Source organism: Aethalodelphis obliquidens, unplaced genomic scaffold (genome assembly GCF_003676395.1).
Source record: "Aethalodelphis obliquidens isolate GAN/ISIS:26980383/991018 unplaced genomic scaffold, ASM367639v1 scaffold2, whole genome shotgun sequence".
Lineage (NCBI taxonomy): Eukaryota > Metazoa > Chordata > Mammalia > Artiodactyla > Delphinidae > Aethalodelphis > Aethalodelphis obliquidens.
Window position 1 is genome coordinate 7080664 of NW_020837946.1, and position 23009 is coordinate 7103672.

General features: G+C 40.4%; 1 protein-coding gene across 9 annotated transcripts in view; it reads right to left on the reverse strand.

Annotated features, from left to right (window-relative positions):
• Positions 1 to 1108: 1108 nt before the first annotated feature.
• The window catches only part of GIGYF2 (GRB10 interacting GYF protein 2), a 126290-nt gene continuing 104389 nt past the window's right edge, over positions 1109 to 23009 (reverse strand). For 8 of the 9 annotated variants that reach the window (XM_027118272.1, XM_027118204.1, XM_027118230.1 and 5 more), the window contains 7 exons: positions 14315 to 14437; positions 11405 to 11614; positions 11067 to 11269; positions 9745 to 9899; positions 8056 to 8240; positions 7121 to 7268; positions 1391 to 2949 (listed from right to left, as the gene is read on the reverse strand). In XM_027118272.1, coding sequence (XP_026974073.1) covers positions 2882 to 2949; positions 7121 to 7268; positions 8056 to 8240; positions 9745 to 9899; positions 11067 to 11269; positions 11405 to 11614; positions 14315 to 14437 — 1092 coding nt within the window. In that variant the 3' untranslated portion in view covers positions 1391 to 2881. Of the gene's footprint in view, positions 2950 to 7120; positions 7269 to 8055; positions 8241 to 9744; positions 9900 to 11066; positions 11270 to 11404; positions 11615 to 14314; positions 14438 to 23009 lie in introns of all 9 variants that reach the window. The other variant, XR_003435184.1, reaches the window with a different exon arrangement.

The following is a 23009-nucleotide window of genomic DNA, read 5'->3' on the forward strand; positions in this document are numbered from 1 at the left end:
CCGGTTCTCTGGCGGAAGCCAACTGCCAAAGAAGTCCACCTACCCTGAAGCTGCCATGCTGGAGAGGGCACACGTAGTTCCTCCAGCCACCAACCCAGCTGAGCTCCCCGGCACTAGCCAGCGTCAACTGCCATTCACACGAGTGAGCCCTCGTGCCGCCCAACCTATCAAACCTTCCTAAGATCGCAGCCCCAGCTGACCTCTGACCATAACCAGAGGAGACACCATGGAAGAACCGCCCAGCTGAGCCCTCCCCACAGAGTCCTGACTCATAAAATTACCAATAAAATACAAGGGTTGCTTGTAAGCCAGTTTGCGGGTAATTTGTTACGTAGCAACAGCATCCAGAACACCGACTACCTTGGGGAAAGTATCCATAATCAAACTACCTTGTCTGGGTATGTTTTTTAAATCTCTGACTTAAAACAACTGGAAGCAAACAGTGTACAAAACAAATACTTTAAAACTCAGGAAGAGTTTAGATAATCTGCAAGTAAGTTCACAGAAAGAGCTAAGAACGTGGTTGCTCGAAGTGAAAGAGTGAGCAAATGAGAATGTGAAAATTGGTAGAACTGAGACAGAAACAAACATTCTTAGGAAAGAGTGGTTTCTTTCCACCATGTGGGAAATTCCTCAGGTAGAAGCAATGCTCCTGGTTAAGCTAATGGAATGTTCCATGACTAAAACGACGTTGCTCCCTGAAGTCTGCCTACCCCTCCCCCAAATGTTTGTGTTTTATTTTAAAATTTCCCCTGAACAAGCATACAATAGAATCTAGCTTGGAAGGTGTGGTCAGGCTCTGGAGGGGGCACCTTCAGGGGTGTGTGTCTGTGTTGTGAGGACAGGAGACGATCTGCAGGTCAGCAGAAAGGGGCAGAGGAGGAAAGACATTTAATCAACTTACCCACGTTTACCTTGACCTCTACATTCTCAAATACAGAACCAAGTCAGCGTTCCATAGCCTGCCAGAGAAAGCCACAGCTGCGTCCATGTCTTGGGTGCTCACTTGTCTGGAGCTTTTCCATGGTGCCAAGAAGATGGTTTGGTGGAAAACTCAGCCTTGACAAGGGTGAGTACAAGAAGTGTACTCAGATAAAATACCACCAGGTTTTATTTAAGTTCCTTTTTATTTTCCTCCACACTGGCAAAAGTTCCGAGGGAGCTTAAAGTTTTGTAAACATTTTAACTATCCCTCTTCCCCACCCCCCACTTTTGAATTTACAAAGCAAAGGAGAGCAGGAGCCCCAATTTTTAATGGTTCCCCATCTCCTCATGCTATTTGATCCAAAAACTATGTACAAGTCTGTAGCAGTCTCTGTATAGTTATTGTACATGTTTAAGAGGGAGGGAGGCAAAAAGGGACAGGGAGAATGGTGATCCAAAAGAATAAAAACAGAAACCCAAATATAATCATCCAAAACCAAACTGCTCTCAGAGCAACTCCAGCCTTCTTCGGGCAATGATGACAGAAAGAAAAGGCGCTCTACCAGGAGCCACCCGAACCACAGCACTTCTTGCACAGGGGCGGACGGTCCAAAGGCTCCAGACCAAAGTGTGATTGGCAATTCCAGGTGATGTTCTGTGGGGGGTTGGCAGAGGCAGGAAGAGTATTGTTTATAAATAGGGCTTGAATACATTTTATATCTGAAGTGAAGGGGTATTATGAGGCCACAACCAGAAACCAGAACCAGGCTTCTCTCTCCTGTTCTCTCCCATCCCCTCCAGCCCACTGCAATCTCCTGTATAGTGGTTTCCATGGATGAAGGTCTTAAAGATGGTCAGGTTTTGTATGTTCTTTTTTCAGAAAAGGCAAGCAACTTGCCATTCCAGAATCTTTAAACAAAACCTTTCGGGGCCACAGCAAGACACACACGCAATGCTCTGAGGAAGCAGATGAAATTCCGGGCTTTTATCAGAAGCAGAAGTTTATCCCTATCCAAAATGAAATTACACATATTCATACATATGGTAAAGATCCTAACTGCCTCTTAAACGAGACAAATTTTCAGCAGAAAGGCCCAAAACAAACTGGTCCTAGTCCTCTGAAGTAAAAATATTTATGGGAAAAAATCCGTTTTTGTAAGAAAGAAAAATTAAAAATAAGTCCCTCTCCCAGGCCACAGGGCTTCCTTTGTCCAATCAGGTTGGAGTATGCCAGGGGAGAAGTCAGCTTGCTTGGAAGTCACTATCTAATGAAGAAAAAACATGAATCCTTTCTCTGAAAGGATGCTCAGAAAGAAGAGGCGAGGGGTGTGCAACATCAAACCAATCAATCTAAACTCCATCCCACTCAGGGCCTCTTTGATGCAATCCCAGAGTTAGCAGCGGCAATGCAACCTTCAGACTGGAAGAGCTCTCACTGTGTCTCTGTCGGACACTCAAATCACAGTCCATGGGCGTTTTTGTTGCTGGCCAATGTCTGTTACCATTAACTCTCTTCATGATTGCACCAGTCAGACCCCATGCCCATTTTTTTGGGGGGGGGAGGGGAGAAGGAGAAGAAAAACAAAATAGAAGGAAAAAAGTGACAAGAGAAAGTAAATTGCTATTGGCAGATCCCAACACACTTTCTGGGAGACAGTAGGTGAAATCACGGCACAGTAAACACGTCTGCCCAAAATCAGCCTTGTTGGGGAGTAATCCCAACTGCCACCCCCAAGACACAGGGTCTGGTCCACTTATCTACAGTCTGAGATGCTCACCAACAAAAATGGTTTAAAGAATCTTGGACACAAAGGGCTGGAAGAAAAAGCCTGAGATGATCGGTTCTGTGATTTGTTGCAGTGATAAAGAGTATATGGTGAGTAAGTGTCGTGTCCAAAGGTGCAGAATCCATGGTCAGCAGAGAAAAGAGGGAAGGCCAGTCCGCTCTGGCAGGTGCTCAGTAGTCATCCAAAGTCTCGATTTCACCCATATTGAGTCGCTCCGATGAAGCATTGACTGAAAACCCTGCAGGGAAAAATTGGCAACGAGTGACTGACCACACCCAGACAACCATGTGGCTCAAATTCTAGGCAGGCAGCTGGAATTTTAGTCTCCTGTTTTTGAGCACACAAATAGGGATACTAAAAGGAGGGAGAAGAAAGGATAAAAGTCAATGTAATGGTTTTTTTGCCCTTCCAATTAGACATTCTATTTTTATATGTTTTATCTTAAGGTTCTGATATAATTTAATTAGGGAGGAAACACACACACACACATAAACCCAGCACCACTGCTTAAAAAGAACTGCAAACCACTGCCTTAGAGAGTCCTGAGTAGAGCCTGGGTTTTAAGTGTGTTTTAAGGGCCAGGTTGGCTAGGGGGGAAGTTCATTCAGAAGGTGTACCTTAAAAGAATGGGGCAGGGGGAGGGCAGGAGTAACACACGAAGTACTTCGTAACCACTCGACCAAATGACTGTGAAATGTGAGTGGGAATAACACTATTGGGTTGGCCAAAAATTTCGTTTGGGTTTTTCCATAAGATGTTATAGAAAAACCCAAATGAACTTTTTGGCCAACCCAATACTTCAGCCCCATTCGCTATCGGGAATACTTTGGGTCCAAAACTTTGTCAAAGTTCTGGTCAAGAGATTTTGCTTTCAGTGGTAGGAGGCTCCAGGGAAGACCCACTACAAGATCCTTAGAGCCCTCAGATGTTCTTCCTATCACAGAGCAGACAGCACAGAAACATTAAACTACTTTATTCGACTCAATCTACTCTAAGTAGACCAGCAAAGGGAAGGATTACATTTAGCAATATTAACTGACTGAAATGCAATCTGGTTTAGAAAAAGCAGTACTAGCACAGCCACTGAAGGCGACAGGCAGCACTTACAAACACTACTGAGGTTTGGAAACCTAATGCCATCAGCACGTGTAATTTTTCAATGAACTCCATGATCAGAGATTGATAAAAAGTACTATTAACAAGGCCTCTTTGAAATGAGTGATTCTCAGAAAGCTTTCAGTTCATCCACCCTAAATGAAATCCCAAACTGTTTCAGCTGCTATTTGAATATCAAAAAGTAAACAGGCGATGCTCTCCAGTCTAAAGGCAGTTCTGTTAATATTGAGTTTTCTGCCCCCTCCTTTTTGTTCTTTAATGTTCAAGTTTTCAAATACACATTTTAAATGTACCAATAATAAACAAAAAAATGCCTTACATAATAAAAATAGCTTAATTACATTACATTCTTGATTCCAAAATATCATGACTTGAAAAAATAAACACGCCTATTTATTAACCAAGGAAGCTGTGGTACAAGCTGCTTACAAGGCCTCCTACTGGGAGAGGCTAGGATTCCAAATCCCAACCTGAGTTCTACCCCTCAACTGTGTTCCCATAACCTGCAAGATTTTTTCCCTTGAAAATTATGAAAGGTTTAGTGTTCATATTTGAAAATAACAGTTAATTAGGTAAGTGCAAAAACCTAAAGACCAAACAGTTTATGAAATGAACTATTACTCTATTCTGAAGCAGGTTTTTCTTTGACTTCACATATATCTCAAGAACAAATGAAATGTGATAAAAACAATAATGAGCCACATGAAATAAAAGTGGGAATGTAACAAAAACACAAACTAAATCAATTTTAGTCATACAAACACAGGAAGGGAAAAGAAGCCTGGGGCCAAACAAAGTTAAGTATTCGCTGCTATAATATGACGATTACCGGGCTGGGCTTTTAGCAGACATGGTCTCATTTACCTGTCCAAAAAACCAGTAAGGAGGGCACGTCTCCTCCCCACTGGACAGAAGGGGGAGCTCTGGGATATAATGAGACCCCATGCAATACAAATGAGGATGTAAGCCCAATATGCCCAGCTCTAAAGACTATATTAGGTTCAGAACAACAGACTCCCACTCACATAATTTCTGTAAGGTTTGGGAGACTGTTTCTATAAGGAAAGTATGACTGGTGAAAAAATGGTATTGTGTGTGTGTATTTCTCATATCCAAGTACAGGATGCTGGCTCACAATGGCACTTGGTAGCTCTAAAAACTAGAAGAAAACACAAGAGTACAATGGAGGACATGATCATTAAAATGAAGCTGGAATCTCTCTGAAGGTTTGTTTTAGAAGCAAAATTCTCTTTTGATCAACGACCACTTTCTCAATGGATACTTTGGGGTCAAATTAATGGATACTTTGGGGTCAAATTTGAAGCTGTTTTCCCATTATGTGCATGGGGAACTTGTGACTGATGGATGTTTGTTAATTTTTCTTAATCTATAAGTCAATAAGGCATATATCAATTAAAAACAATAATAAATGGATATGAGTAGGTAAGGGGCAGAAATTATCAGATGAATTTCCAGAGGAAAGTTTAGTTGAGCAGAAATTCTCATTAAACGGTGCAAGCACGAGCCCACCCGAGTGAGCTGCTTCAGTATTTTGTTGAACAGTTTCACTTCCCTTATATTTAATTTTTTTTTCTTCCCTTTCAAGATACATATTCCTTAAAACTCTATTCCTAGAATGACCTATGTCTCATTCCCTTGAAGGGGGATTTTAAGTCCCTTTCTTTCTTAGGTCTATAAGAGGAGATGGGGTCAGATCAGATATTTAATCCAAAAACCTTTACCTCATTTTCAGAGGAACCTTTTCCCTGAGAACCTTTTTCCCCCTCCCCCCACCAAGTACCACAGCTAAATAGCGGGGGATTCTTAGCTAGAGCTCACAACCAGAACTGAAGGAACACTCTTAAATCTACATTCACCTGTCTCTGTCAAAACTGGATAAATTTTGGACTGTTCCATCCATCCTTAACATAAACTTCCAAGACATGCAGAAGAAAACAAAATTTCGCCAGATCTCTAGGTTTCCGAAGCCAGCTTGCAGAGCACCAGTTCCCGAGGGCAATCCTCAAAGCTGGGTTTCTGTTACTGATATTTTGATTTCTCCAGCGCAGGAAACCTCTGAAGTATGGATACTACCAAGGGCAGAGCAATCTACCTCTTGCTGTGCTATCAGCTCTTTCATCTCTGTATCATGCCTCCTAGTCACTTCACACTCAATCTACCCAACACTTAAACACTGCATCATTCCCCCGTAAGCCTGCTCCACTTTCCAGGGCTCATCATTTTAGCAAAAGGGCAACTCTTTTCATCCGGCTGCCCACACCTTTCCATTCTCCTTGTCCATCCCCTAAATTTCTAAAATCCATCTAACTCCTCTCCATCTCCACTGCCAAAACCCTATTCCAGGCCACCAGTACCTTTCATCTGGTCTATACTGCAGCCTCCTAACTTTTCTGCCTGATTTCCCAATCTGCCACCTTGGCCAATATAACCATTCTATTCCAGACAACACAGTTTTATAATAGCCTATTCTACATTCATAAATAGAGAATAATATTAATTTCATCATTGCCTGTGAGGTTGTTAGGGCCAACTTAAGAAACACAGGTGGCCCATCAGCTTTGCCTATGCTGTTTATTATTCCAGAAACACCATTCCCTATCCTTCCTGTCTTTCAAAGCCCCAATTCAGGTGTCACCTTTTCCCCAAGGAAAAGGCTGCTCTGTATGAAGACACTGGTCCTCAATGTTAGATAAGAGTAGCCATGGGTAACACAGAAGAGTGAAAACAGGCCTGCTCTGAAACCCCAGCTGCACTGCTAAATGCTGTGTGACTCTGGGAAATGTCTTAAATCCTCTAGGCCTTGGTTTACTCATTGGTAAAGCTGGAACATCACCTCATAATGCAGGATAATTATGAGAATTGTATTATACACACAGTGAATGTCAACAAATACTGGTTCTTTTCTGTGAACATGTGACTGGATTTATGGTCTGCTTCCACACAAATCAGCATTTTAAATAACTTTTTCTGTTGTCCATTAGTATTATTTTCCAACTAAACTGAAAGTTTTTTTTAAAGAAATTCATGTTAGATATGAAAAAAGACTTTAAAACTGAAGGCACCGCACAATGTATTACTTTTCTTACTCCCTGTAGCACATGAGGCATAGCTCCTGCACGGAGATGCCCAGTAAATACTGACTACTAACTTTGAACTGGTCAAAAACATTTATTTTTTATAAGAAGTATTTCCCTTCATGAAAAACATTCCACCATGGGACTCACATATAATCTCCCACCAACACCCAGCTAAGACATTAGGCCTGTGCTCACCTAATAAACTGGGATCTGCTCGGACCATCTTCTGCTTTTTCTTCTTCTTGCCACTTTGAACAGCTTCAAAATTAGACTGTTGGTTGTTGCTTTGATTGGTCTGAAATACTGAATGGAGTGCACTGTGGTTCATCCCCCACACAGAGTCCTGTAAAACGAGATAGCACAACTGAGGTTACATGGTGGATACAGGCTTGGCCCACTCCGAGGAAATGGTTGACCTGGGTCTCACCTTACCAAGGATGAGTTTAAAAACAGAAAGCCTACCGTGGATTCTGGTAATAACGAAACTAAGAACAGTCCACTGAGGCATGCTTTCCCTTCATTTAGATTCAGACATCCCACTTGAACTCTGTCTCCACAAGGCCCGTCCTGGTAACTCCAGGTGTCCACACTGCTGTGACAGCACAGCTGTCAAAACCTCTCCAGATATACATGGACTCTGTATCATCCACTAGGAATTGGCTCTTTGGTAATCCACACCTCTCACCTACTCAAAGTGGAAGGTTCCTTTGTTCTCTGGGGCCCATCAACAACGTGTGAAATGTCTGACAGGTTATAGTACTGTCAGTACTGGGTACCAGTGGATCCTGAGCAGCAGAGAGCTAACATTTGTAAGTTTTAACTATTTAAAACCAAATTTATGGTCTATGACAAGTTGGAATTTGCAATTTGACAGAGGCACTTATATGAACCAAGAACAATGGGGCTGATATGCCTAACAGAGAATGAATGGCTATATTTGCTAATTGGGAAATTCACGAAGGTCTCTGGACACTGAATTTGAAAATATCAAGTCCACCATGTTTTAAAAGGTTCCAGTCACGTGATATACAAAAATGGGAACATTGTTCTAATTTTCATTTCTCTGGCTGCTCAACATTTCAAGACATTAACACTCACAAGGGCACTGCACTCACTCTGCTGCCTCATACCTGCTGCTGCGGCGGCGGCTGTTGCTGCTGCGGCTGCCGCTGGCTGGCTTTCTGTTTGGCGCGGCGCTCCAGGAACTGCTTGGCAAACTCCTTGGCCTCAGAGGTATCTCCTAAATAGGCCCTAATGTAATCATGGACCTCATAAGGAGATTCTACTTCTTTCAGGAAAGAAACAAATGTGGGAACTGTAATATGAGAGGAAACAAGACATAAAGAGTAACAATGAAATATCACACAGAAGAGATCAGTTTCAGTTTTTAATATATTTTAACACCCAATACAGACATTAATGATGGAGACTTGAAAGGCATGTAGCTATCATGTTAAATATTCTTCAGTCTCCTCTGGAGTAGTAGTGGGGGGGACCCACTATCACTGCAATGCCCCAAATCATGTGAAATAGCACAGAGACAAAGATACCATGCATGTTTAGTTTCACTAAACGTTATTTTGGTAGAAACTAAATCATGTTGATCGAAACAACTGTTTGTCTAAGGCTAAAGTCATCTGGGGATTCATTTCTTTTTCCCTTAAATTCAATCAGTATTTATTAAGTGTGATAATGTGGGCAGGCACCACAACAGATACTGAAGATATAGGCATAGCCTCCTTTCACTTCACTGAGATATCCTAAGTTTACAAGAAAAACGGAACATGAAGCAGTGTGGTGCAGGAGAAAAGCACAAGTATCAGAGTTAGACAGACATGGGTTTAAAACCTGATTCTGAAATTTGCTGACTGTGTGACCTTGATGAGTTACTTAACCATTCTGAGCCTCTGTTTCCTAATTTATAAAATGGGGATAACATCACCTACATTGTAAACGTATGTCATAAAATTACTGCAAAAATTAGATACCTAGGATAACACATGTTAACCCCTATAAAGTGCCTAGTACATGGTAGGTGCTTAATGGATGGTAGCCATTGCTATTTTTCACTACTCTTTTCTCTGGCTCGAGCGGACCATTGGTTATTGTTACAATGCTACAAAGGAACCCTTCAATTCCTTTACTGCTCTGTTTTTAAAAGATTCTTGGTTTTAGAAAAGACATCAGAGGTGGACTAGTTCAACAAAGCCCATGAGTTATGGGAATCCCTTCCACACCAAGCTGGAGGGTAAGGGAAAGACTCACTTCCATCTAAGGCTGATAATTCTTCTTTGTGAACAACTAATTAGCAAGTTTTTCTTCAAATTGAGCTGAAATCTTTTCACTTGCATACATTATGGGTCTTAGCTTTATCCTACACAAAATAAGTCTACTTGCTCTGTCACATGATTCCCACCCCTGCCCCCAAAGGCAGGAAGGGAAAAACCTCACATCACCTCAGACTTCTCTTGCCCAGGCTGACCTCTGTCCCCACTATAACAGTTACTCTCCTTTGTCCATCTGGCAATGCCCCCCATAAAATGAGCAGTATGGAACTATGACCTCTTCTTCCCTGTACATTATAAGACAGCCTAAGATAGCATCTACTTTTTGGTAACCACTGATAACCTATTTCAGCATAGTATTATAGAACTTTTCTATAATACTATTAAAGAGTCAAGTTCCTATGGTAGGTGCAGGACTTGACCTCCATCAGATTTCACCTCCTGAGTGTTGGCCCATCATCATTCCAATTTTCTAACTCTTTGTGGGTCCTGCTCTGCCATTCCACATGCTGGGTTTCCCTCCCCAATTCTTACCATCCAAGTTATTTGCCGTATTAAGGGCATGAAGCATCTGTTCACACCACTGGGTAAATCCATCTTGGGCTTTATTTACTCCCTGAAAGAGCTTCAGCAATTTTTCTTCTTCTTCTACTTTCTTATTCTGCCGGTTAGACACACCTACAGATTTACTAAAGCAAAACAATAGGGCGATATTATATTCCCAGAAACTGTTACTATATGATTATACTCTAACACCATAAATAGACAATGTCTTGGCAACACCGGATGGCTGTCCAGAAATCCAATTCTTGGCTCCAAAAATGAAAACAAACAAACAAACAACAACAAACCCGAAATAAAAAAACTGAAATACTGGGGGTGGGGGGGTGGGTTACTCAATACCCCTTAAAATCTAGCCTCAGTTAATACATTCTAGTTTGTGAATACAGGGCTTCTTTTCAGAGAAATTATTAAATGTTCCCCTATGTGTCCTTCAGTAAGACTTTAAATTTTGCTAAGCCTCAGTTTCCTCATCTGTAAAATGGTACTAATACTTCTTTGGGTTATCAAAAGGAATAATGATACTACATGCAAAGGCCTAGAGCATAGTGCCTGGCAAAAATGCTCAATAAACTGACATTTAGTGTCCTATTCATAACACATTAAGCCCTCAATCAAGAAGAAATACTCTGACAACAAACACTACCATTTATTAAGTAGTTACTATGTGCCAGGCACTTTACTAACTACTTCACATGTATTCATTTAACCTTTAGAACCATACCCATGAAGTTATTATCTTCATTTTATAGATGAGGGAACTGAGGCTCAAAGAGGTTCCCTCTTGCCCAAGGTCACACAGCTAATAAGTGGTAGTGCTGGGATTTGAGTTGATGTATTTAACATTAAAACCCATGTTCGTTCAATAAAACTGTATACTAAGGAAAGAAAGATGAATGTAAAATGTAACTAATTTATCATAAAAATAAAATGGTTTTAGTGTTTATAATACTCATAGTATAAGTAACTTAAAAATATAAATTTAGACAAAAACGCTAAAATCTAGAGAATACCTTGGTGAAATATTCCACAGCAATAACAAAAATATTAAGTGGTTACCATGTGACAGGCAATGGACTAAGTGTCCAGCAACCAAAGGAGCTCCTAGTATAATATAGATGTGTTTCCACAGGGAAGAAAAGCAATCATCAAACTATGACCTCACATGGTAGGATACAGATGAAAATAAGTAAAAACTAAATAACTACCTTTCTCTGGCCACCCCATATCCTACTCCTCACACGCCGCTTCCCCCAACCCACCAAAGAGCATAGGTTGATCATTTTGAGCCCTACCTGAGACTGGCGTTTTTATTTTTGTTTGTTGAATTCCTGGGTCCCACCTCTTTCACTGCATCATCCCAGAATCCCATGTTGGAATTTTTAGTGTCAGCATTACTCCAGATACTACTGACTAGGTCAGATGCCCACTGGTTAGGGGGACCAGCATTTATAGAGCCCCAGACAGAATTCCCAAGGCTGGTGTGCAGGTTGGAATGCTGTTAAAGAAAAGGAGACAAATAATTACAGTTAACAATATTAAAAAGATAAAAAGGGAGTCCACAAAAGTTAGGAAAGATAACTTAACTTATAACACCAGTCCATACAGTGACTGCTTAGGAAAATGAACCCACCGGATTATTCCGGGCTCTGCTGGGTTGCTGGTGCTGCTGCTGCTGCTGCTGCTGCTTCTGCATTTGCCTGGCTTCTTCCTGTTGTATCTCCAGAAGGGACTTTGCAGTACCTGCGGGTTTGCTGACATTCCCCCACCCTGAGAGTTTCTGCTGTTGCTGCTGTTGCTGCTGCTGGAGAGCTTTCATCAATTCCCTCTGCTGGCGCCTCTGCTGCAGGCACAGAAACAGAAGGCAACTCAGGATTCCGTTGTTTAAAAAAATAGTTACAAATGTCCAGTATACTAAATGGAATGTAAATACATAGCAGCTATATGAAATTAAACACCATGACAGAGTTAACTCCTCTACTACAAATAAAGATGTAAACTGCCAGAAGTACTAACAGGAGAATAAAAAGAAATTAAGAATTACTTCTTAAAAATTAAGTAGGGCTTTTGGTTAAGCATAAAGGCAAAATATATGTTTACTTCCAAAGCCCTACCAAAATGACAGAAAAAATTTTTTTTCTAAAGCATAAACCTTAAGGACAAAGAGAATAAAATAGACTTTAAAAGCTGGAAAGCAGGCAGATAAAGACAGCCAATGTAACAGACCCAGTAAGTTGAAACCTAAGTAAAGGAAGCTCAGAAGCAGGCCAATTCACAGAAAAAGCTCAGGAATTAGAGGTAGGGGTATCTCACATAGAAGAAGACAGGCTGAAGGTCTGTAAAAAGCAGCACGGAGACCCTGACTACCTCCCCAACCCAAAGCAGTTAACAGCTATCCCTCTCTCCCCAGAAGAAAATTAAAACTTTCCATTTTAAAGAGGCTGAACCAGATTAGCGGATTAGTCTATAGGAAAGCTGACCCAGGACAAGAGAATACACCTACAGATACCAACAGATGGTGGGACTCCAACAGAACAGACCATTACAGAGACCACTACGGAAAAGCCCAGCAAGGTGCTGTATATACCAGAACCTCCAAACAGCTTTTCTGTGCCTTATTCCTAAATATGAATGAATAGCCCAGGATCAACAAACACTTGACAGAGCTTCTAAGATGAAAGCCAAAGACCAAATCAAACAAAATTCTGTGGAAACAGAAACAAGACAAGGGAAAATAGGAGCTAGCTTTTTAAAATGCTATCAGTAAGTAATATTTTTAGAGGTAAGGTAGTGCAGTCAGTAAAACAAGAATAAGAGGCTATAAAAAGAAACACTTAGAGTAACAACATATGGACTCAGAACTTCAAAATAAGAGAACATACATTAGAAGTTCAATAGAAGGACTGAAAGATAGGACTGAAGAAATACCCCATCAGAAAAGATAAGAGATGGAAAGCAGGAGAGAAAACCAGAATCAGTCCAGGAGGGCAACATGCAGATGACAAGAATTCGAGAAAAACAGAGCACCTGTGCAGCAAGCCAAGCGTGCGTTCAGATCTGAACAGATTACAGAGTCCTGGAAAGGACACCTCCAGGGAAAGAATGAAACAGAATTGTCATAGGTTTTCCCTATGTGAGAAATATGTATGGAGTGGCATTTTATACCTTTTGAAGAGTGTAGGAAGACTTAAGAGTTCAAAGAAAATTAATCAAATAAAAACACAAGGCAATTATTAACTTCTAACAGACAAAAATATGAACAAGAAAAGACCTGTGATTTCAACTCTGATGACCACTATTATTATTTTTAAGCAGAGACCAAAATTACTGGAACAATTTCTAGCCTTGAAGGGGGAAGATATAGTCTGCTCTGCATTCAGCTGTTAAACTTTTAGAAAAGAGAGATGATTTCAGAGAAAGTTCAGTCTATTTTTTTATTTTAAGAGGGTGGGAAATAAGATAATTTTTTAAGGTGAAGCAACATTTTAACCTACTGGATGACATCATGCACACTACATGGTAAACTTGTACAGACAATTCCCGGGGCCTTCAGTGAACCACACCACCGAGATCAGAATGACAGCTTGCATTCGCGAACAACTTGACTGCTCTGCCTCAAATTATATCCACATAAATCACTTTCTTCAAGACTCTGCTACCTCATGCCACCTTTTGAGAGAGGCCTTCCCAGATAGCACTACCTAAAACTAGACAATCACTACTACCACCAATACTAGCCCCAACTCCCAACCCTCTCTCTATGCCTCTCCTCACTTTATTGTTCTTTCTGACACATATTGCCTCTAGAACTCCATGATTTACTTAATTTTTATTGTCCATGTCCCCTCAACCAAAGGTAAGCTTTATGAAGGCAGAGAATTTTGTCTGTTTTAGACTCAGCTATATCCCCAGACTGAAACTGTAACTGAGTAGCAACTATGTGATGGACAGATGGATGGATGGGTGGGTGAATATGGCACCTAATGGCATGCTGAGCCAAACCATTTTCCTTATTTTCTCTCTTCTATCAAGAACTGTGCTCTGCTGCCCCCTCCCCAACCCCCTTTCACTCTTCTGTATCCTTCCTATCCTAATGAGGAACTGTAGGATACAGACTTACAGGCAGAGAGGCGTTATTCCTGTCATATTTTAAGTTTTTCTAGGTTAGTCAGAAAACCCAATACCCTTTAGGGAAAAAAGTATTCTACATTCTAAGCATCAAATTTATAAAAGGATATCTGCATAAAACTCACCCCCAATTTTGAAACACCCAAGTAACTTTTATTTACGAGCTATTCTCTCAAGAGCTATGGTTAAAATGTTTAAGGTAACTGAACATTTATGTATCCAATCTTAATGTTATTCCTATGAGATCCTTCATACTTGCTAGAGACCATATTACAGGATAAAGAGGTGAATAACACATATCCAATTCAGACACACGGCAGCTCTGACAATAACAGTTATCTTTAGTAGCCACTCATCCATGATGCACACTAGCTATTCACTGACTGTCTAGATCACTGTTACTTTTAAAACTTACCTCCTCTCGAAGTTGCCGTTCTCGTTCCTCTTCTAGTTTTTGGATTTCAGCCAATGATAGTGTTGCCTGGGACTGACATGCTGTCGTATTGGACTGCTGGCCCCATGTTGAAGAAGAGGGAAGCTAACAAAAAAGGAAGGCAAACGAGTTCATGAGGAAACATGTACAGGAAACAAAGGGGCAATAATGCATTAAGTACAGCCAGAACATTCATGTTTCTTTCAACTCCATTTATAACACTCAATTCAAATTTCCTTCTTCAATCCTTTTACGTACTACTCTCCCAGTCAGTCTGCTTTTACGTAATTTTTTTGTCACAAGATTATTTTAAAACAACTTAAGTACATCAATACACTTTTATTTGATCTACCATTACGAAACTGCAAATTTGTTACACCTGGCATTGACATATACACCAATACACAACCATAAAGAGAAAGAAGTAAACAAAAGAATCACTAAGTTTTTAATCCAAGGAGGTAATAAAGGACAAGATATGCTACTTTCCAATGAAAGTAGCAAGGGCAAGATTTGTGAAGGGAGAGCTGAGGTGGGCAGCTGAGGAAAGATGCCAGGCACAGTTTTCTATCAGTCTTTCATGAAAGGGAGTTAACCAGGCTGTGCCTTCTAGTAGTGAGCACTAAGCTGGTTTTAATCAATAATTCTATTTTTCCTATGCCTTAAAATTATCAACTAAAATAAAGTGTAAATATATGAGTCCTGAATACTTTAGTGTTCTCAAAAGCTTGATTATTTCTAGGGGAATCCCTTGGCCTTTCTGGGCCAGAAGAAAGATACACTCTAATTTTGAGACATCTTAAGGCTCTTAAAAGCAAACAAAAACCAAATCTAACCAGACTTAAAATATGTTTAATAGAAACAATACATGAGCATGGATGGATCAAAACAAACAAAATGCCAAACAGTCCCAAAAAAGAATGGCTCTTCAGTAGGAATCTCTAAAACTGGAACTGATGCGATACGAGTAAAAACAGTTTAAACTGTCACTGATGTTACCAGACAGCTCTCCAAATGAGTACCCTCAACACTACTGAACATAATAGATCCTTTAACATTTTTTGCCCAATGATGGGTAGTACCGGCATTTCTCTCAAAATGCACCTGTGCTAGGGTAGGAGAGGGGTACAGGAGGCAGCTAAGAGAGAAAGATGGGGGACTAAGTAGGCAAAGTTGAGCACAAATGAACTCTTTTTCTCCACAGGAAATGACACGTTTTGGAAAGCACTATCAAGATCAAACCTGGCAGCAGATCTCAAACCTGGTGGCATCACCTGGAGGACCCGTAAAAATGTAGATGCCCCAGCCCCACACTCAAGGAATCAAAAGACCCAAAGGTAAAGCCAACCAATTCGCATATTTTTGTAATTCTGATGCAGTCAGAACCAGCAACCACTGATGCTGTCGAAAATCTCAGTGGCTGTATCACCCCGCGGTACCCAGAAACCAATCGCCAGTCCTCTTCAGCAGAAACTCAGCCAGCATCAAGGACAGATTCACTGCCTCCTGAAATGGCCTATTCCTCTTTCAAGAACCTCTGAAATCCTCCTATATTTTGTGCCAAAGTATACTTCACTGTACTTTTTGCTCATGATTCATGAGTCTGCTCTCTGGAGTAATGCAGAACAAATCTAAGTCTTTTTCACATGACAGACAAACGTCTGCAGATAGCTATCAATTTCCCTTAAATCTTATTTGTACATAAGAAATAATACCCCATCACTCCATCAACATTGCCTCAGGGCATTTTCCAGTTCAACCAACATCCTGTACTGCCCACTCAGAGAACTGAAGTTTGTCAATCACGCTTTTCATAACAACTCTTTCCCAAGTCAGAAGCAAACAGTTGGGAATTTGGTACATTTTCTGCCCCCTGAATGTCTAATTATACTTTGCTGATTTAAAAAACATTACTTTTTTTTTTCCTGCCCTGACATTGCTACCTTACTTTTTCAACACTATTTTTGATAACATTTCTTTAAGAAAATCTGCTAAAACTCAGTAAGAACAGAGAGTCTGCAGTACCATGACCCACTCTCTCCCAACTCCTAGCTCAGCCAGACAGAAACACTACTTCAGATGAAGGCAGCAAAGAACACAGGCCTCCCTCTCTCCCCGTTAGCTGACAGTCAGTGGGCTGCCTTCCCGGGAAGTGCACGATATCAACAATTCTCATCCTGGCTCCAGCTACCTGTTGCAAAGGCTAAGCTACGGACAAACACAGCTGAGAGGAGAGGTGGCTCCCTTCTTATGCCTAGCCCCGACTTCTGGGATGGAAACTACACAGTGCTACAGAGACTACTAGGGCCCTGGCTGCCACTTTGAAAGGCAGAGGTTCCACCCCACCAGGAGAGGCAAGCCAAGAAGACCTGAGGCTACTGCCCCTCCCCCAAGGGCTCAATTCATAAAGCAGGCGCCATTGTTCCCAGCTCCAGAGCTGTGACTCTGGGACTTCTGTCTTGAAGCAGAGGTGGGTGGAACAGATTGGAATAGAGAGAGCTGCAGACCTCTTCCCAAAGGAACTGACTTCATTTGCAACAGAGTGTGGAGAGTGAGGAGTTCAACCCTAAGGGCACTTTCAAAAACAGTGGATGTTGCAGTGAAAGGCAAGGGGTTAACTAGTAGATTCACTGGAGATACAGGCTAAACTGTACTCTGCTTCTTTGTCTCAGAGAACCAAGCTAGAAGGAGTCTGCCTAGGGTCAGAACAAATCTCAAATATAAACCTCAGGAAGTACCTCTTCAAAAGAGCTTGAGTTTGATTGGATCAGGCTTTTGGAACATTTTATGCCCAAGGGTTCTTCTGAGAAGAGAATAATCCAGTTAGCAACTAGTGGAGTTTAACAGCCTAAATGTGGAACAAGACAGTCAAGGAGAGCCCAACCCAAACCACTGTCAGCCCAGAGTGACTGTGAGCATACCCAATGCTGCATCCCCAGAGAAGCCCCAGCAGAGGCTTCACACTATTGGGGGAGAGGCGGGGAAGTTCACTAAATTAACCTAGCTAGCCACAAAACAAATAATAATAATGAGTGGGGGTGGAGGGAGGACCAGAACCCAGAACTGCTACAGTGCATTAGCAAGAAAGTATATCTATATACCAGGAAAAAAGCTGGCAATAGAAACTGCCTGTGATAGTGAACGATCAGATGTCAGATTTAACAAAGACATCAAAGTCTTATAAATATGTTCAGAGAAGGAAACCATGATTAAAGGAGTAAAAGTAGACATGTTAACAATATCACATCAAATAAACAATATCAATAAAGATACAGAGGGCTTCCCTGGTGGCGCAGTGGTTGAGAGTCCGCTGCTGATGCAGGGGACACGGGTTCGTGCCCCGGTCCGGGAAGATCCCACATGCCGCGGAGCGGCTGGGCCCGTGAGCCGTGGCTGCTGAGCCTGCGCATCCGGAGCCTGTGCTCCGCAACAGGAGAGGCCACAGCAGTGAGAGACCCGTGTACCGCAAAAAAAAAAAAAATAATAATAATAATAAAGATACAGAGACTATTTTTAAATAATCTATGAGATTAGAAATGAATTACAGGGGAAAAAACGTAAAAAACACAAACACAGAGAGGCTAAACGATACATTACTAAATAACCAAGAGATCACTGAAGAAATCAAAGAGGAAATCAAAATACACCTAGAGACAAATTACAACAAAAACACGATGATCCAAAACCTATGGGATGCAGCAAAAGCAGTTCTAAGAGGGAAGTTTGTAGCAATACAAGCTTACCTCAAAAAACAAGAAAAATCTCAAATAAACAATCTAACCTTACACCTAAAGGAACTAGAGAAAGAAGAGCAAACAAAACCCAAAGTTAGCAGAAGGAAAGAAATCATAAATATCAGAGCAGAAATAAATGAAACAGAAACAAAGAAAACAATAGCAAAGATCAATAAAACTAAAAGCTGGTTCTTTTGAGAAGATAAACAAAATTGATAAACCATTACCCAAACTCATCAAGAAAAAGAGGGAGAGGACTCAAATCAATAAAATTAGAAATGAAAAAGGAGAAGTTACAACAGACACCACAGAAATACAAAGCATCCTAAGAGACTACTACAAGCAACTCTATGCCAATAAAATGGACAACCTGGAAGAACTGGACAAATTCTTAGAAAGGTATAAGCTTCCCAGACTGAACCAGGAAGAAACAGAAAATATGAACAGACCAATCACAAGTAAGGAAATTGAAACTCTGATTAAAAATCTTCTGACAGGGCTTCCCTGGTGACTCAGTGGTTAAGAATCTGTCTGCCAGTGCAGAGGACACGGGTTCGAGCCCTGGTCTGGGAAGATCCCACATGCCGCGGAGCAACTAAGCCTGTGCGCCACAACTACTGAAGCCTGCACGCCTAGAGCCCGTGCTCCACAACAAGAGAAGCCATTGCAATGAGAAGCCCGCACACCGCAACGGAGAGTAGCCCCCGCTCGCCACAAGTAGAGAAAGCCCGGGCGCAGCAACGAAGACCCAACACAGCCAAAAATAAATAAATAAAAATAAATTTATTTTAAAAAAAAATCTTCCAACAAACAAAAGTCCAGGACTGGATGAGTTCACAGGTGAATTCTATCAAACATTTAGAGAAGAGCTAACACCCGTCCTTCTCAAACTCTTCCAAAAAATTGCGGAGGAAGGAACACTCCCAAACTCATTCTATGAGGCCACCCTGATACCAAAGCCAGACAAAGATATTACAAAAAAAGAAAATCACAGACCAATATCACTCATGAATATACATGCAAAAATGCTCAACAAAATACTAGCAAACAGAATCCAACAACACATTAAAAGGATCATACACCATGATCAAGTGGGATTTATCCCAGAGATGCAAGGATTCTTCAATATATGCAAATCAATCAATGTGATACACCATATTAACAAACTGAAGAATAAAAACCCTATGATCATCTCAATAGATGCAGAAAACGCTTTTGACAAAATTCAACACCCACTTACGATAAAAACTCTCCAGAAAGTGGGCAGAGAGGGAACCTACCTCAACATAATAAAGAACATATACAACAAACCCACAGCAAGCATCATTCTCAACGGTGAAAAACTGAAAGCATTTCCTCTAAGATCAGAAACAAGACAAGGATGTCTACTCCCACCACTATTATTCAACATAGTTTTGGAAGTCTTAGCCATGGCAATCAGAGAATAAAAAGAAATAAAAAGAATCCAAATCAGAAAAGAAGAAGTAAAACTGTCACTGTTTGTAGATGACATGATGCTATACATAGAGAATCCTAAAGATGTTACCAGAAAACTACTAGAGCTAATCAATGAATTTGGTAGACTAGCAGGATACAAAATTAATGCACAGAAATCTGTTGTATTCCTATATACTAATGACGAAAAATCTGAAAGAGAAATTAAGGAAACACTCCCATTTACCATTGCAACAAAAAGAATAAAATACCCAGGAATAAACCTACCTAGGGAGACAAAAGACCTGTATGCAGAAAACTATAAGACACTGATGAAAGAAATTAAAGATGACACAAACAGATGGAGAGATACACCATGTTCTTGGATTGGAAGAATCAATATTGTGAAAATGACTAACTACCCAAAGCAATCTATAGATCCAGTGCAATCCCTATCAAACTACCAATGGCATTTTTTACAGAACTAGAACAAAAAAAATCTTAAAATTTGTATGGAGACACAGAAGACCCCAAATAGCCAAAGCAGTCTTGAGGGGAAAAAAATGATGCTGGAGGAATCAGACTCCCTGACTTCAGACTATACTACAAGGCTACAGTAATCAAGACAATATGGTACTGCCACAAAAACAGAAATATAGATCAATGGAACAGAATAGAAAGCCCAGAGATAAACCCACGCACCTGTGGTGAACTAACCTATGACAAAGGAAGCAAGGATATACAATGGAGAAAAGACAGTCTCTTCAATAAGTGGTGCTGGGAAAACTGGACAGCTACTTGTAAAAGAATGAAATTAGAACACTCCCTAACACCATACACAAAAATAAACTCAAAATGGATTAGAGACCTAAATGTAAGACCGGACAGTATAAAACTCTTATTAGAGGAAAACACAGGAGGAACACTCTTTGACATAAATCACAGCAAGATCTTTTTTGATCCACCTCCGAGAGTAATGGAAATAAAAACAAAAATAAACAAATGGGACCTAATGAAACTTAAAAGCTTTTGCAAAGCAAAGGAAACAAGACAAAAAGACAACCCTCAGAATGGGAGAAAATATTTGCAAACGAATCAATGGACAAAGGATTAATGTCCAAAATATATAAACAGCTCATGCAGCTCAATATTAAAAAAACAAACAGCCCAATCCAAAAATGGGCGGAAGACCTAAATAAACATTTCTCCAAAGAAGACATACAGATGGCCAAGAAGCACATGAAAAGCTGCTCAACATCGCTAATTACTAGAGAAATGCAAATCAAAACTACAATGAGGTATCACCTCACACCAGTTAGAATGCGCATCATCAGAAAATCTACAAACAACAAATGCTGGAGAGGGTGTGGAGAAAAGGGAACCCTCTTGCACTGTTGATGGGAATGTAAATTGATACAGCCACTATGGAGAACGGTATGGAGGTTCCTTAAAAAATGAAAAATAGAATTACCATATGACCCAGCAATCCCACTACTGGGCATATACCCTGAGAAAACCATAATTCAAAAGACACATGCACCCCAATGTTTACTGCAGCACTATTTACAATAGCCAGGTCATGGAAGCAACCTAAATGCCCATCGACAGACGAATGGATAAAGAAGATGGGGTACATATATACAATGGAATATTATTCAGCCATAAAAAGGAACGATACTGGGTCACTTGTAGAGATGTGGATGAATCTAGAGACTGTCATACAGAGTGAAGTAAGTCAGAAAGAGAAAAACAGATATTATATATTAACACATATATGTGGAACCTAGAATGGTACAGATGAACCGATCTGCAGGGTTGAAATTGAGACACAGATGTAGAGAACAAATGTATGGACACCAAGGGGGGGGTACGCGGCAGGAGGGTGGGGTGGTGGTGTGATGAATTGGGAGATTGGGATTGACATATATACACTAATATGTATAAAATGGATAACTAGGGCTTCCCTGGTGGCGCAGTAGTTGAGAGTCCGCCTGCCGATGCAGGGGACACGGGTTCGTGCCCCGGTCCAGGAGGATCCCACATGACGCGGAGCGGCTGGGCCCGTGAGCCATGGCCGCTGAGCCTGCGCGTCCGGAGCCTGTGCTCCGCAACGGGAGAGGCCACAACAGTGAGGCCCGCGTACCACATAAAAAAAAAAAAAGAACCAAAAGGAAATTCTGGAGTTCAAAAACGTAATAACTGAAATGAAAAATCACTGCAGGAGCTCAAAAGTATATCTGAACTGGCAAAAGAATTTAGTGAACTTGAAGAGAGAGCAACAGAGATTATGCAATCCAAAGAACAGAGAAAAAAAGAATAAAGAAAAATGGAGAGCCTTAGAGAAATGTGAGATACCACTGAGTGCACCAACATGTGCATAATGCAAGTATCAGAAGAAGAGGAAAGAGGGGCAGAAAAATTGTGACCTAAATCTCAAATTTATAGAAAAAACATTAATCTACATATCCAAGAAGCTGAACAAACTCCCAAGAGGATAAACCCAAAGAGATCCACAAATAGACATTATCATGGTAAAAACGCTGAAAGCCAAAAACAAGGAGAAAATCTTGAAAGCAGCAATAAGGAGGAAAAACAAATTATCACTTACTAGGGAATCCCAATAAAATCAACATCTGACTTCTCATCAGAAACAATGAAGGCCAGAAGGCAGTGGGATAAGATATTCAAAGTCTTCAAATGAACAAAAACTGTCAACCAAGATTTCTATATTCAGTAAAGCTACTTTTCAAAAATGAAGGAGAAATAAAGACATTCCCAGATAAAATTAGAAAATTTGTTGCCAGCAGACTCACCTTACAAGAAATACTAAAGGAAGTTCTTCAGGCTAAAAGCAAGTGACCCTAGAAAATAGTCTGAATCCGCATGAGAAAGCGAAGAGCACCAATAAAATTAATTATATAATTATAAAAAACAGTAGTACATGTACATTTCTTCCTCTTTTAACTGATTTTAAAAGCAACCGTATAAAACAATGTATATATATATTGTTGGACCTATAACATACAAAAATCTAATATGTCAAAAATGGCACAAAGGAGTTAAGTGAAAACAAAGCTGTAGTAAGCTAATGACTCCATATGGTAACTTGAATCCACAGGTACAATTTAAGAGAAGCAGAAATGATAAATAAGGTTATATAATGAAAGCTATACATACATACTTGCTTCCCTTCTCTCAGCGTCTTTAAGAGACAATATAAAGGAATAAATATAACATTTTATCATTGCATTTGTAACATTTACAAGATGTGATACAACAAAAATACTACAAAAAAGAGAAAAAAGGAACAGAGCTTTAAGAGAGTAGCATATCTGTGTCAAACTGGAAAATACAGTGATGAAAATCATTAAGGATATTAAAATGCTACATTAGAAAATAATTTACTTAACGCAAAAAGAAGCAGTAAAAGAAGAACAGAGAAACAGAAAGGATGTAAAAAACAGAAAGTTAAATGGCAGATATAAATCCAACTATATCAATAATATCAT